The sequence below is a fragment of the Ovis aries genome, chromosome 2 (genome assembly GCF_016772045.2).
Source record: "Ovis aries strain OAR_USU_Benz2616 breed Rambouillet chromosome 2, ARS-UI_Ramb_v3.0, whole genome shotgun sequence".
NCBI lineage: Eukaryota > Metazoa > Chordata > Mammalia > Artiodactyla > Bovidae > Ovis > Ovis aries.
Window position 1 is genome coordinate 54,956,520 of NC_056055.1, and position 16,237 is coordinate 54,972,756.

At 44.1% G+C, this 16,237-nt stretch overlaps 1 protein-coding gene across 1 annotated transcript; it reads right to left on the reverse strand.

The window, feature by feature from the left end:
• Nucleotides 1-2,124: 2,124 nt before the first annotated feature.
• LOC121818504 (spermatogenesis-associated protein 31D4-like) lies at nucleotides 2,125-8,783 on the reverse strand. The gene is made up of 3 exons (XM_042242689.2): nucleotides 7,297-8,783; nucleotides 6,665-6,725; nucleotides 2,125-6,388 (listed from the first exon to the last, which is right to left on the reverse strand). The coding sequence occupies exons 1-3, from the start codon at nucleotides 7,379-7,381 to the stop codon at nucleotides 2,125-2,127; spliced, it is 4,410 nt and encodes a 1,469-aa protein (XP_042098623.2). The 5' UTR covers nucleotides 7,382-8,783.
• Between the last annotated feature and the right edge of the window lie 7,454 nt (nucleotides 8,784-16,237).

Genomic DNA, 16,237 nt, shown 5'->3' on the forward strand with positions numbered 1-16,237 from the left:
TGGTTTTTCCAGTGGCCATGTATGGATGTGAGAGTTGGACTGTGAAGAAATCTGAGTGCCGAAGAATTCATGCTTTTGAACTGTGGTGTTGGAGAAGACTCTTGAGAGTCGTTTGGACTGCAAGGAGATCCAACGAGTCCATCCTAAAGGAGATCAATCTCTGCGTGTTCTTTGGAAGGACTGATGCTAAAGCTGAAACACCAGTACTTTGGCCACCTCACGCAAAGAGGAAAAGTGACTCACTAGAAAAGACTCTGATGCTGGGAATGACTGGGGGCAGGAGGGGAAGGGGATGACAGAGGATGAGATGGCTGGATGGCATCACTGACTCGATGGACATGAATCTGAGTGAACTCCGGGAGTTGGTGATGAACAGGGAGGCCTGGCGTACTGAGATTCATGAGGTTGCAAAGAGTCGGACACGACTGAGTGACTGAACTGAACTGAGGATACTCACCAGCTTTTTGAGTCCCAGTCTGTATTGGAGTTTCCCTCCCTCTTTAGACCTCCTTGTAAGGGTGGGTGGGTGTGCAGCCTTGGCCAAAAAAAGGTCCATGGTGAATCCCAAATATCTATAACCCCAGGGCATAGTTCTAGGACTCACCTCTGGTTCATGAGCTGCACGTATTCTGGGGGAGGTCTACCATGGCTCCACCAAGGCTATTAATATCAAAGGTGGCACCTTCATCCTGCTTGGTGAACTGTACACACTAAGGGCAGTATCTTGTATACTGCCATCAAACACAGATGGAAGGAAAGCACCACGATCACCTTCACCACCTTCCCCAAAGAGGGGGATGCCATCTTGATGACATCCTTGGAGATGCTGTTTCAGTACTCTGAGATGCCCTCATGCCTTTCTGGTATAAAGCATCAGTGTGCTGTGCTCTTCTCTCAGCCTCAAGGATGTGGTGCTTGGATCAGATTGAGGAGTAGGGGAGCAGGACAGGGTCACAATATGGGAATAATAAGGCATTAACCTTTGTTCCACCAGCAAGTACATTCTTTCAGATGTCTCATTTTAAGACATCTTTTCCTTAACTCTCAGCTGTATTTTGGAGAAGGCAATGGCACCCCACTCCAGTACTCTTGCCTAGAAAATCCCATGGATGGGAGAGCCTGGTGGGCTGCCGTCTACGGGGTCCCACAGAGTCAGACACGACTGAGCGCCTTCACTTTCACTTTTCACTTTCATGCATTGGAGAAGGAAATGGCAACCCACTCCAGCGTTCTTGCCTGGAAAATCCCAGGGACAGGGAGCCTGGTAGGCTGCTGTCTATGGGGTCGCACAGGGTCAGACACAACTAAAGCGACTTAGCATCAGCAGCAGCAGCTGTATTTTACCCTGGAAGATAGGGGACTGCCTAGTCAACATTCCTACCACTGACAGCTGGAGTGGTGATTTTGCTCTGTAAAAAAATTCATCAACTGAGCAGCCTGAAAAAAATACCCAAGGAAGGGAACCACTTCCCCAAAGTGTCTTTTTCGTAGGGAAACCTCAATGTTAAGTGTGAAGTATGCTTTTCTGACCAAAACATTACATTAACATGACCCATGTGAAACAGATACTTAAGCAGCTTTTATGCTGTTCCTGGACCCTCGGCAACCAGCCCAGCATCCAGTACAGTAACATCCACACCCAAACACTGCCATTCAAGGGATTCAGACCCATGTAGGAGCCTCTGGTCACTGAGTTCTCAATAACGATTAAGATTTATTTCTTCTTCAGGATTATTTTCAGAAACTAAACCCATCCTTAAGCCTCTTCAGATATAGAAGGCCTGTCTTTCCTACTTCTCTAAAGGATGTAAAACATTCAGTGAGGGAGGTGTGTGGTCTGCTATACATTTTCTTTAAGGCTAAGCCAAGAGGCAGCAGACAAAGCCCATCTCCTCAAATGTCATCAAGGAGGAAATGGTCTTTTGCAGAGGGTGGGGGTGGGGGGCACATGGTATCTATTTCTCAACAAGAAATCCAGAGGATTGGTCACCTTTGAGCCAAAGCCAAAGGAAGCAGTAAGTAAGAGCAAAACTATATTCTTCCCTTAGATATAATCCCTGAGTTACCCAAACCCATGCCCTCAACACAGTACACAGAAAAGACATCTTACTATTAGAGAAACATTTATTGGGGAGGATCAACATTCTCCACAAGGAAGGAATTATTTTTAGATGGGAAGTTTTCCTCCTTGGAAATCTGGAGAAGTGTTTTCTGTCTAAACAGTAGAGACAGATCTCTGGATACATTGCCTTCAGCAGTGGTGGGCACAGCTGGACAGGCCTGGCCAGCTTGACACCTGTGGGTGGGCCTTGGGTGGGGCACAGGCTCCCTGTGGGGCACTGGTGGGGGATGTTTCTGATACAATTGCTGGTCCTTAAATGCCACAGCTTTCTGGGGCTGTCTTTTCTTGTTTCTGATGTGTCTTGTACTTGGAGGATAGCACTGACCAGCCAAGATAGCTTCTTGGTGGCGGGACTTGGGATTTGTCACCTTAGAGGGAGCCTTGGAGTTGAAAGGATGTTCCCGGACAGGCTCTGTGTGGACCTGTACTCCAGCCTTTTTTTGAGATTGCCCAAAGTGCACCAGGGGAGGGTCCTCTTGAGAGCTGGTGGCATCTAATGCATGCCGATATCCCAGTTTCTCCTCTAGGAACTTCCTGATGTCTGTCACGATTTTCTGAGCTTCTGTTGATCCATTACCAGCAGCTCTACTTTCAACTAGGCCTCTGCTCTGCGCACTTGATATGGGGCTGCCCTTTTCCTGGGGATCTTCTCGCCTTTTGCGTTTTTCCCCAGGATACAGCCACTGCAAAAAGTGCTTCATTCTTTTTCTGATACGGCCTTCAGGAATAGACTGTCCTTTCTTTGAAAGGGTCTGGGAAGATTTGCTCACAAGCATCTCCTCTCGTACCGTCTCCTGAGGAGGGAAACTCTTCCTCCTAAGCTGGGATGTCCCCAGTCCTGCATCCCCTCCACCTAGCTCCTCTGCTCTGCACCCTGGGGAGCTCACTCTCTTCACAGTTGGTGGGAAATTCTTATCCTGGCATCTCTGGAAGCCATGCTTAGGGACCCAATGTTCCTGTTGCTGCTCCATCCTGATTCCTCTGTCCTCCACATGGACATGCAGCACTTGGGACTCTCCTGTGTCCCCACCTGAGACACCCTGGCCAGGAATCAGTGAGGCCTTGTAAGTCAAGTTATCTGAAGCAAGGGACATGTCCATGGGTTGGCCTTCAGCCTCGCTATGCTTCCTCTTCTCCAATCTAAACTTTAACTCATCAAGCAGTTGTTCTTTAAGGGATACGCATTTAGGATCTTGGGGAACTGGTGGTTTGGGTGGAGGGCTTTCAGTGGTCACAGTAGTTTCTGCTTTATTCTCATTCACATTTGTTATTTGGGAGCTCCCTGATTTGTTGGTTGTCAACATGTCATTCGTTTTTAATTGAAGACACTCAAGCTCCTCAGCCTTGAATATCTCCCTAGACACTTTGGGCATAGAAACAGGTTCTGACTTCACCTTTTTGCCCTGTTGCATTTTTCCTTTATCACTGGAACTCATACTCTTATACTTTGGCTCAAATCTGGCTCCAGCTTGCTTTGCAAGTGGCTTTCGGGGATATCCATCAGCTAGTTGCACCTGTCTATGACTTCCTCTCCCTGTGATGCAGAGTGAGACAGGCAGACGAATCTGTCTGGGATCCTTAATTTTCTGAACATCCTCTGCAAGTTCATGGTTGACAGCAGAGTGTGATTGTCTCAGGACCCTCTGTCCTCCTTTCCCCTCGGGTGAGGTGGCAGGCGGACAGTGACCCAGGACAGGGGCTGAATTGGTTGTTCCCACTTTGCTTCCATGGAAAGATTCAGAGCTTCTGCTAAAAGACTTGGAGTTCCCAAATTTGGAGTCTGGCTCAGAAATCGCATTGGTTGAGGAGGCAAAGCTGGCATGGGACAAGGACTGGGATGAGGCATCTTTCAGTTTAAAAATTTGTATGGATTCAAGGACCTTGGAAGGAAGGCCCCACAACATCCTCATACGAAACCTTTTAATATGTGCTTCCAGCATCTGCTGTGCACTGGGATCAACAAAAGTCAGGTCCTGGAAGGTATTCAAGGAATAGCAGTCACCCACTGATGATGGCAAACTTCTCTCTCTCATTTCGGTGTGGGATTTTGCAGAAAGCATCAATGTTTGCTTGATGGCATGCCATGAACTATGCACAGTCCCAGGGAGTCGACCCTCATTTATTTCCTCAAACTTCTTACTCAAATGTACTTTTAGGACATTTTCAAGTTGTAGACTCTCTGCTGACCCCCTTAAATTTTTCTCTGAGAGACTCACGATCTGACTGCTTATGTTTTTCTCAGAGTCATACCCCAGATCCTTATCTGAAGAGCTGTTTGGGTCTTTCAACAGGGGATCTTCCTGACCATTCTCTTGGCTGTGTTCCTGATCTTTCCCCACATCTTTCTCTAGCTGGAGCATTTCCGAGCTTCTCTCACGGGAGCTTCCAGGTTGAATCGATTCAACACTTACATGTTTGCTACTCTGACCCTTAAACACAGAGATCAGTGAGACTCCATCACTGCTCTCTGACTTAGATGCCTCTAGAAAACCATCTGGAGGCAACATGAGTGACACAGACTCTCTGATTCTCCGGGGCAGGCCCCACCGGTGTTGAATGAGCCTCTTTCGAAGGTGATGCTCGAGTTTCTTCCGAAGTTCATCGCTGAGAGCAAACTCCCCAGGAAGGATGGAGACTGAAACATGGGCCTGAGGGTGCTGGTGGTGAGAAGTGTTAGGCGCTAATGGACAAAAGGCTTCCTGAGATCTTTGGATCACAGAGGGTAAGCCCCACAAACTTTCCTGTTGTTTCTGCAACACGTTCCATTCCAGCTGTTGAATTTCAGATGAGGAGAGAGATTCTGATTCATTCTGAGGTCTATGGAAATACACTCCACAGATCCTAACCTGGGGTAGAGGACCAGGAGGTGTGACCAGGAGTGGGGATTTGGGGTCAGCTTGGGACTGGACCTGAGTGAGAGGTAGGGGCTGAGATTGAGGCAGGGTTTGAGGCAAGGGTTCAGGCTGAATCTCAGGCAAGGACAGAGGTTGGGGATGGGGAAGTCCTGGGGATTCTTGGCCTGTAGAGGCATTTGACTTTCTATTGAAAATAAAGTTTGAGGAACTGTCACTGGAGACATGAACGGCAGAGGGCAAGGACTCACTGTGTAGAGATGGGAGACCCCAGAAGAGCTGGGTAGGTTTTTGCTGTAATTGGTCCTCCACGGTCTTAGGATATGGGGGTTGTTGATGCACCGGCTTATCAGCAACTGACTCTAACATGATCCCTGAGGGATTTAGTTGATAGTCTGGCCTCAATTGTTCTGGAAAAGAATCTTTTTTCTTTTCCTTTTCTTTCCACATCAGGAAATCACTCCTCTTTTGTACTTGTCTCTCCAGGAGTGCCAGGACATCAGGGCTGAGACATGAGAGATTACCAGGCTCTATGAGGTTGGCTGCAGGGTCTCCCCGAAAAGAGGCCTCTGAAGAGTGAAGGGCGAGAAACTCTTGATTGAAATCACATTGTGCCAACGTGGAAGGGATTAAGTCTTTGGCATGAGCTTGCCACCAGGAGAAGTCTGAAATTGACAGGCTTGAATGATCAATACCTGTAAGTGTTGGAACATAAGGGGACAACACGCCAGGGCTTTCTGTAGGCAAATTCTCAGGAACAGGAGTCAGTAAGATGGCAACTGATTTAGCCTGAGTGACAGTTAAAGTGCAGTCTGGTTGTGGTAAAACAGACAGGCTTGGTGGTGCAAAAGAATCAGCGGGTTTCATTGCTTGGGACAAATCTGATAAGCGGTTGATATCATGGGAAAGGGTGGGGTCGAGGGAAAAGATAGTATTCAGAGACAAAGTGGCCTCTGGTGGGAGAACAGGACATGCTGTCTGCATGTCATGTGGTAGGAGAGGGGGAAAGGCAAGGGGTTGGGGTGAGGAATAATCTACAGAGAATTCGGAATCCAAGGAAGTAAAAGGCTCTAATGCCAGAGTGTGACCCAATGGTGAGGGTGACAAAAAGTCAGCTAAGGGGGTCATGGAGCTAGGTGAAAGAATGGAGGGGGGCAATGGGGAAGGCTCAGGCAGAGAGGCTGGTAGTAGATCTCTTGGAGAGACTGCTGAGAAGGCAGGGGACAGAGTCAATGATGAATCAGCCACAGGAGCTGTGGAAGCCAAAGGGGACATAGAGGAAGCAGAATCTTCCAGGGTCTCTGGGAACAGCAGCCAATTGACTTCAGCAGTTGCATTATTACACACCTCACAGAAGGGATCTGGACACAAGAGCTGACGAAAGCGGATGGTATCATCGTGCCGGCCCAGGGGGCTGCAGGAGACAGGAAGTACAAAGATGCAACCAGGACCGGAATAAGGAAAAGGGGACCTGCTGGCCTGGCAGGGGTGGGCTGGAGCCTGCTGACCCTTTACATTGCTCCACATCCATGACTTCACAACATGCTCAATAACCTTCACCTTAAGGCCTTCATCACATACTCATTCCTATGCTACCCCCTCCGGTGACTCCAGTAGGTTGCACGGAATCCCAGGAATTGCAGAGAACATGCTAAGGAGGGATCAGGAAAGAAGGGGAAAGACTAGTCACCTTTTCAGAATAGAAATCAGCTTCGTTTTTTCCTCTGTTTCTAGCTGGTGAAATCTCCAACCTGAGAAACCAGGAGAGTGGGTTACACGTAAGGAAGGCAGGAGCAGAGGTATAATATGAGTCTCCTTATGGGAAACCCTTGGGATATTAGACTCTGAAAGACCCAAGAATTAGTAGATGAGATCAAATGGTCAATTAATTTATATGTATGTTGCTTCACTTGTAGTACTTTCACATGCCTTATATCTCATGTGATGCTCAAAACCACCATGAGAAACACAGAGATCAGTGTGGCCTCAGAGAGCAATGTGATTATCCAGGAAGTCAGAGGACTGATACAAAGTCAGGACACAGAAGTTCGGACTCTTGACATCTCACATGGCCACCTGTGGGGAAACACCCACTGCCCAGGTCCATCATGGCTTCAAGCCCAGCCATGAGAAAAACAGGGAATCTGAGAAGTGTCTCAGGCTCGGACTGCCTCCCCATGAGCCTCGCCCCAGATACCTCTGGTTTCTGAGAGAAATGGTATCTAGCCACTGACATCGTCAGAGGTCACGGACCTGGGATCTCATGGAAAAGGCAGGAAGGGTCACCCTTGGAGAGATCCGGTGAAACAGGCAGAACCTCACCTTTCAGTGTGCCTCCTTTCCTTCTCCTCCTGGTTCTGCCCTGACACTGAGAACAAAAAGAAAAGAATGAAGTGCTGGGGCGCATTCTCTCAGTCCTCTAGAAACTCAGATATTCATTAGCCAGGAATAATATGACCCTAATCTTTCTGTTCCTTTCTTTTGTCAATTTTAAAGGTTTAAAATGTTTTCAACTTTTTTTTCCTTAAAAAGCCCAAAAAAGACTTTGTCGCTGAAGTCCACCCTTGATAGTCTCAGTCAGAAGTCACCTGCCCAAGGAGGGCATAGCATCTGAGGCTAACAGTCAACATCTGTGTCCCTCAGATAGCACCTTGGATCCTGACAACTCAGGCTTCAGCCTCTGCTCTGGAGGCTCTCAGAGGCTCAGCCCTGCTTTCCTGACCAGCTCAGCACAAAGGAAGGCTTGGTCAAGTGATGCCTGACTTGAGAATGTAACTCTTGATCAAGCATTGGGGAACTCTGTTCTCCTGCAGAGATCCAAAACTCTCTAAATAACCCAACCCAACCCAGGGCCACAGAATTACTGTTTGGGATTTTTCTCCTGGAATCCTCCCAACACTCAGCTGGTCTGTGGGCTTCAAATGAAAGCCTTAGTACTCCCTGAACCACTGGCCCTGCCTCGTTTTATCTTCTCCTTGAAATTCCTATCTTAGGTGTCTCTCTGACCCAACCAAACTCATCTTAAAATGTGGAATAGAATTGGAAACAGCAATAAAGAATCTCTGTTGGGGGTGCTCCCAGGGTTACTTACTTACCTTTTGGATGCCTTTGATTTTACAGAAGGTTGGTAAACATGGAAACCCCACCAGGTACCACAGGAACAGAAGGAACAACCCCAGCCCACACAGGAGAATGAGGTCAGAGTTAATATCCAAGGAGGTGGAGCCAAAGCTCAGACATGGGTCAGTAGGGCTATTCAAAAATGAGAGAACATTCCATTTTCTGAATTCCATTGTCTCAATCACAAGGCTGACTGAGATTGGTGAGCACTGAGAGTGCAGTCACTTGAGTATAGTCCAAGGCCTCCATCACTGAGAACTCAAGAGTCACAAAGGGTTTCTGAGGGTGGGGGAGGGGACAACATGAAGAGAATGCATCCACAGCCCCTCCCCCATCCACCAGCCTAGCAGACAGCCTCACCCGTCCTGGGCCTTCCAGGTCTCTGTGCCCTACCCTGCCATCATATTTTCCAACTCCATCCTTTCATGGCTTCATATATTCATTCACATTAATGAAATTTTCTGCCTATCCCATCCATTACCCAGATATTACCAAGGATCCTTTTACTGTTTGAGAAACTTGACTTGGGTCTCACCCTTCCACTGCCTTAAAATACTGTCTGGAATTTTTGCTTGTACACCTTTACACTCAGGATCATCATCATCATCATAATAAATGTCACTCGGTTGTGTCCAACTTTTTGTGACAGTCCATGGAATTCTCTAGGCCACAGTATTGGAGTGGGTAGCCTTTCCCTTCTCCAACAGATCTTCCCAACCCAGGGATCAAATCCAGGTCTTCCACATTGCAGGTGGATTCTTTACGATCTGAGCTACCAGGGAAGCCTCAGGATCATATATGTCCTTAAATCCATCTTTCCTACAGAATGTGTTTGCTAGAGGAACCCAGATATAGAACTTAAAAGTTCTTTTATCTAGTTTTGTGAATGGTGAATGGGAAAATTTGCTTTTTGTTTCAGTCAGCCTTTACCATCTTGAGTCAGTGGGGTGTGACTCAAATAATTTAAATGAATAATTCACCATTCAATATTCACAAAATTAGTCCCTATAAGATAAATGTAAATAAACTTTCACATGACCTTGAGGATAAGTCTGTAGCAGTTATTTTTCTGAAGTTAGTAAAGCTTAAGCTGCATAAAGATTTTTAGGACATGCTAGACCCACACATACACACATACCCTTTGACAAACCAACCCAGTGTTTTCAAATCTAAGAATAAAGTGTTTCTTCACTTCAGTCTTTCATCTTTTATTTTAACTCTACTTTTTTTTTATTCTACTAAAATACAGACAGTCCCGCACTCTACATCAATTTCCTAACATATACAAACCCATGTCCTAGTCAGTTTGGGCAAATGTAACAAAATACATTTGACTTTGTGCTTAAACAATACATATTTATTTCTCATAGTTCTGAAAGCTGGAGAGTTCACAACGAAGGCAACAGCAGATTCTGTGTCCGGTGAGACCCACTTCCTGGTTCATATACAGCTGTCATCTCCCTGCATCTTGACATGAGAGAAACAGAGAGTAAGAGAGCTCTGTGAGGTCTCTTTTATAAGAAGAGCACTAATTCCATTCATGAATCCTCCACTTTTATGATCAAATCACCTCCCAAAGGCCGCATCTACTAATGCCATCATACTGGGTGTAGGATTTCAACATATGAATTTGGTGGGACACAAACATTCTGTCAGAATGGTGATACAGGTTACACTCTTAAGTCCCCTAGTGACAGGGTGGGACCTACGAGTATCAAAACGTAGGGCAAAATCAAGTCTTGACAGCCTTACCTGATTGTCTTTGTGGGCCCTATAAATATAATCTTTCCCAAAGAGTGCCTTCCCCCCCACCCCGCCCCACACACACACATACACATACACACAATGGTTGAGAAGCTCTGCTCTATTTAAGCATCCCTATATATGTTGAAAATCAACAACTAACCATGCTTTTTTTCAGGCTTTTCTTGTCAGGTTTAAATAATACCAGTATTTCCTTCCCCTCTTTCTACATCTTCCTTTCTAATTTCTTTATCTTCATAACAGTTGTCCTCTGAACTGTCTCCTAATTTCTCACGTCTTTCCTAAACTGTGATGCCCTTTACTTAACACCCATGGCCTAACACAGTTACTTGATCTCCTGTGAAGGGGTAAGACAGCCTTCAAACCTGCAGAGTCTTCTTTCAATTATGCAGGAATAGATAATCTGCCCTGAGTAGAAATCTGCAAAGAGGGGCTACTTCCTCCTCACCTTGATATGCAGCCTCAGTCTAGTTTTCATTTAATAAATATTTACTGCTGGAAACTAGGAGACACAAGTACCTACAAGTCCCGGTCTCAGTCCTTAAGGACATCATGGTACACTTTTAGGGAAAAGCCCTACGACAGGTCAAGATTTACATAACTGCACAAGTGAGGTCCCCATGGCACTTGTGAATTGCCAAGTGGTCTCTGGAATAGATCAGAGAAGGAACAGACGCTATGGGTGGTAACTGCCCAGACATATTATGCTCCTTAGGAAAGTATCCTTGCATGCCTACCCTCTCCAATTTTCTGATACAAATTAATGATTCTTTGAGAAGATGGTTAAAGAAGACCTTTTCTATTCTAAAAGAGCACCTGTTGCCTAGGTATTCTTACATACATTTGTATGCCTTATGTTATACGTACAAGAAATTTCAGTAAAAAGACTTTTCCCAAAATGTTAATGATTCCTTTTCAGAATCTGATAGGAACTCCTTCAAAATTTAAAGAAACAAAGGATTAAATGTACAATGATTTTACGTTTGTTTTTAACTTTTTGTACCAACCACAAATAAACTCCATTGATATTTAGTAGGAGAGGTTTATAGCACTTATCCTTCTTAGACTAATATCAATTATAAATTTGTCCAAGTTATAAAACATTTTGCACTCAGTTATCTCAGTGGATTTTCACAAACATCCTGTGATGTAAATAGAACAGGTACTATTGTGCCATTTTATCAATGAAAAACTTGAAGCTTAGAGGGGGAAGTGACTTCTCTAGATCATTCAGCAAGTAAGTAGTAGAGCCCTGACTACCAAATTCCTCACCTTCCCAATACTTCTATTTTTAAAAAGAGAAATAAGTGACTTTTTAAAATTAAAAATATTCCCTCATCCTAAAATTAAAGCTGGTTATGTGACTGAGAATATTCACTTTGTCCATGAAATGTTGCCAAATTTGGAAAGTAAAGAAAACTATATTTGGCACCCTATCCCCTCTTATGTACCTTTTCCTTTTCATTCTTACCACCAGTATCTTGATAGGTTTTCTTTACTGTCCTCTTAAAACCTGCTTTCAAGAATTCTATTTCATATGACTCATGGTAAGGAATAAAAGTTCAGAATATCCTCCCTTCCAGGAACACATTTCATACATTTTGGCCATATCTAACACCAAACCCTTGTAATAAAGCTCTCACTAGAGCATTTCAGGTAGCCATCCCGAGGCGGCAGTGCTGACTTTCAGTAGAGTTTAGAGATCTTCTCCTGTCTACCCAATGACATCTTCCCAGTTGACCTGCATCACCACACAGAAGCCTGCTCCCAGATTTCAGGCTGCACATAGTTATGTTATCTCCAAGGGGTGTATTTTCCAAAAACTCTACTAGAATGATGTGCTGCTATTGGAGGAGACTCGGTAGTCATAAGTCATTCATTCAGGATTGTCACATATCCTCAGTACTCTCACTCACACCCTGGTCACTGTCCCAGGGAAGGAGGGAGTTATCTTCAGGTTACCAAACACCCTGAAGAAAAACAGATTCTAGGGAAGGATCCTTTGAAACTGCACTTAAATCAGTAGCTTTAAGATGTTCTTCATTCATATACACACTATACTGTCATTGAACTCTTGTCGTATTTCTAGTAGAAATATCAAGAAAATGAGTCATTGCCTCTGCCCTCAGACTGGTCACAGTTCAGTAAGTAAGGCCTGAAAACAACTATAATAAAGTCATATGATAAAAGAAGTAGAATAAGAACACAATGAGGTATTTCTCTGGTGGTTGGGTGGCTAAGACTCTGAGCTCACCAAGCAGGGGCTCGGGTTCTATCCCAGGTCAGGGAAACTAGATCCCACATGCTGCAACTAAGAGTTCGCATGCTACAATTAAAGATCCTGTGTGTCACAACTAAGACCCAGCACAGCCAAATAAATAAACAAATGGGTTTTCTTAAAAGCATTATAAAAATACAGATAAGAGAGCAATTAATTCTTCCACCAGGAGGGAAATGAGAAAAGGCAAGGAAAATTTCAGAGTTGGTGCCAACTGAGATGGGCCTTGTGAGGTCGCCACCCCCTCCTCTCCCTCCTTCCCCTGGCCTTCTTTCGGTTCTTTACCCCCTTTCTCCTCATCCTCCTTTTCTTCTTCCTTTAGACTTTTATTTTTTAGAGTAATTTAAGGTTCATAGCAAATTTGAGCAGAAAACAGAGTTCCCATACGTGATCTGACCCTTCTCATACCCCTCCAACCACACGCACAGCCCCTCCCACTATCAACTTCCAGCACCACAGTGGGACATTTGTTCCAACCAAACCTACACTGACACATCATTATCACCCAGAGCTCATAGCTTGCATGAGTTTAGACAAGTGTCTAATGGCATGTATCCACCACTGCAGTATCATACAGAGTATGATACTAGAAATCCTATGTCCTAGAAATCCTCCATGCTCTGCCTATTCACCCCATCCTACACCCCCTGGCAACCACCCCCCTTTTTACTGTCTCCAGAGTTTTGCCTTTTCCAGAATGTCATATAGTTGAAATTATATAGTATGCATGTAGCCTTTTCAGATTGGCTTCTTTCACTTAAAATATGCACTTAAGCTACCTGCATGTATTTTTGTGGCTTAATAGCTCATTTCTTTTTGTGCTTAATAATAGTCAATTCCCTGGGTGTACCACAGTTGATTTATCCATTCAATTGGATATCTTGTTTCTTCTCACTTTTGACACTTATGAATATAGCTCCTCTAAACTCTTTTTAAAGACCACATTATTGAGACATAGTTCACATACCATATAATTCACCCATTAAAAGTGTACAATTCAATGACTTTTCATATATTCAAAATGTTGTGCATCCATCATTACAATAAATTTGAGAACACTTTTATCATTCAGTTTAGTCGCTAGTTTGTGCCAACTCTTTGCGACCCCATGAATCGCAGCACACCAGGCCTCCTTGTCGATCACCAATTCCTGGAGTTCACTCAGACTCATGTCCATTGAGTCGGTGATGGCATCCAGCCATCTGATCCTCTATTGTCCCCTTCTGCTCCTGTCCCCAATCCCTTCCAGCATCAGAGTCTTTTCCAATGGGTCAACTCTTCGCATGGGGTAGCCAAAGTATTGGAGTTTCAGCTTTAGCATCAGTCCTTCCAAAGATAACCAAGGACTGATCTCCTTCAGAATGGACTGGTTGGATCTCTGTGCAGTCCAAGACACTCTCAAGAGTCTTCTCCAACACAACAGTTCAAAAGCATCAATTCTTCAGGACTCAGCTTTCTTCCCAGTCCAACTCACGTCCATACATGACCACTGGAAAAACCATAGCATTGACTAGATGGACATTTGTTGGCAAAGTAATGTCTCTGCTTTTTAATATGCTATCTAGGTTGGTCATAACTTTCCTTCCAAGGAGTAAGCATCTTTTAATTTCATGGCTGCAGTCACCATCTGCAGTGATTTTGGAGCCCCCAAAAATAAAGTCTGATACTGTTTCCACTGTTTCCCCATCTAATTCCCATGAAGTGATGGAACCATCTGCCATGATCTTCATTTCTGAATGTTGAGCTTTAAGCCAACTTTTTCACTTTACTCTTTCACTTTCATCAAGAGGCTTTTTAGCTCCTCTTCACTTTCTGCCATAAGGGTGGTGTCATCTGCATATCTGAGGTTATTGATATTTCTCCCAGCAATCTTCATTCCAGCTTGTGTTTCTTCCAGTCCAGCGTTTCTCATGATGTACTCTGCATAGAAGTTAAAGAAGCAGGGTAACAATATACAGCCTGATGTATTCCTTTTCCTATTTGGAACCAGTCTGTTGTTCCATGTCCAGTTGTCACTGTTGCTTCCTGACCTGCATACAGGTTTCTCAAGAGGCAGGTTAGGTGGTCTGGTATTCCCATCTCTTTCAGAATTATCAACAGTTTATTGGGGTCCACACAGTCAAAGGCTTTGGCATAGTCAAAAAAGCAGAAATAGATGTTTTTCTGGAATTCTCCAGCTCTTTCAATGATCCAGCAAATGTTGGCAATTTGATCTCTGGTTCCTCTGCCTTTTCTAAAACCAGCTTGAACATCTGGAAGTTCACGGTTCACATATTGCTGAAGCCTGGCTTGGAGAATTCTGAGCACTACTTTACTAGCGTGTGAGATGAGTGCAATTGTGTGGTAGTTTGAGCATTCTTTGGCATTGCCTTTCTTAGGGATTGGAATGAAAAGTGACCTTTTCCAGTCCTGTGGCCACTGCTGAGGTTTCCAAATTTGCTGGCATATTGAGTGCAGCACTTTCACAGCATCATCTTCCAGGATTTGAAATAGCTCAACTGGAATTCCATCACTTCCACTAGCTTTGTTCATAGTGAAGCTTTCCAAGGCCCGCTTGACTTCACATTCCAGGATGTCTGGCTCTAGGTGAGTGATCACACCATCGTGATTATCTGGGTTGTGAAGATCTTTTTTGTACAGTTCTTCTGTGTATTCTTGCCACGTCTTCTTAATACCTTCTGCTTCTGTTAGGTCCATACCATTTCTGTTGTTTATCGAGCCCATCTTTGCATGAAATGTTCCCTTGGTATCTCTGATTTTCTTGAAGAGATCTCTATTCTTTCCCATTCTGTTGTTTTCCTCTATTTCTTCGCATTGATCACTGAGGAAGGCTTTCTTATCTCTTCTTGCAATCCTTTGGAACTCTGCATCACATGCTGAGATGTTTTAAATACCAATACTGCATAGGAACCTGAAATGTTAGGTCCATGAATCAAGGCAAATTGGAAGTGGTCAAACAGGAGATGGCAAGAGTGACCGTCAACATTCTAGGCATCAGCGAACTAAAATGGACTGAAATGGGTGAATTTAACTCAGATGACCATTATTTCTACTATTGTGGGCAAGAATCCCTTGGAAGAAGTGGAGTAGCCATGATGGTCACCAAAAGAGTCCAAAATGCAGTACTTGGATGCAATCTCAATAACGACAGAATAATTTCTGTTCGTTTCCAAGGCAAATCATTCAATATCATGGTAATCCAAGCCTATGTCCCAACCAGAAACACTGAAGAAGTTGAGGTTGAATGGTTCTATGAAGACCTACAGGACCTTTTAGAACTAACACCCGAAAAAGTTGTCCTTTACATTATAGGGGACTGGAATGCAAAAGAAGTCAAGAAACACCTGGAGTAACAGGCAAATTTGGCTTTGGAGTACGGAATGAAGCAAGCCAAAGGCTATTAGAGTTTTACCAAGAGAATGCACTGGTCATAGCAAACACCCTCTTCCAACAACACAAGGGAAGACTCTACACATGGACCTCACCAGATGGTCAACACTGAAATCAGATTGATTATATTCTTTGCAGCCAAAGAGGGAGAAGCTCTATACAATCAAAACAAACAAGACCGGGAGCTGACTGTGGCTCAGATCATGAACTCCTTATTGCCAAATTCAGACTTAAATTGAAGAAAGTAGGAAAACCACTAAACCATTCAGGTATGACCTAAATCAAATCCCTTGTGATTATACAGTGGAAGTGAGAAATAGATTTAAGGGACTAGATCTGATAGACAGAGTGCCTGATGAACTATGGATGGAGGTTTGTGACATTGTACAGGAGACAGGGATCAAGACCATCCCCATGGAAAAGAAATGCAAAAAAGCAAAATGGCTGTCTGAGGAGGCCTTACAGATAGCTGTGAAAAGAAGAGAAGTGAAAAGCAAAGGAGAAAAGGAAAGATATAAGCATCTGAATGCAAAAAGACATTAAATGGATTAAAATGATTAAAGTAGGAGTAATGAAACAGCAGGAATGTCTTCTTGAAAGACCATAAGTAAAAACATTGATAAACAGAATTGACTTTCTTTCTTCTCAAGTCTCCTAAAATATGACTGATGGTTGAAACAAAATTATAAACCTATCTAATGTGGTTTTAAA

Excerpts from the sequence above, each read along its gene's own strand:
- LOC121818504 (XM_042242689.2), bottom strand. The coding sequence starts at position 7,381 with ATGCGCCCCAGCACTTCATTCTTTTCTTTTTGTTCTCAGTGTCAGGGC. Across the intron at positions 6,726-7,296 it reads GAAAGGAGGCACACTGAAAG|GTTGGAGATTTCACCAGCTA; the intron begins GTGAGGTTCTGC and ends CTGGTTTCTCAG. Across the intron at positions 6,389-6,664 it reads CTGATTTCTATTCTGAAAAG|CCCCCTGGGCCGGCACGATG; the intron begins GTGACTAGTCTT and ends TGTCTCCTGCAG.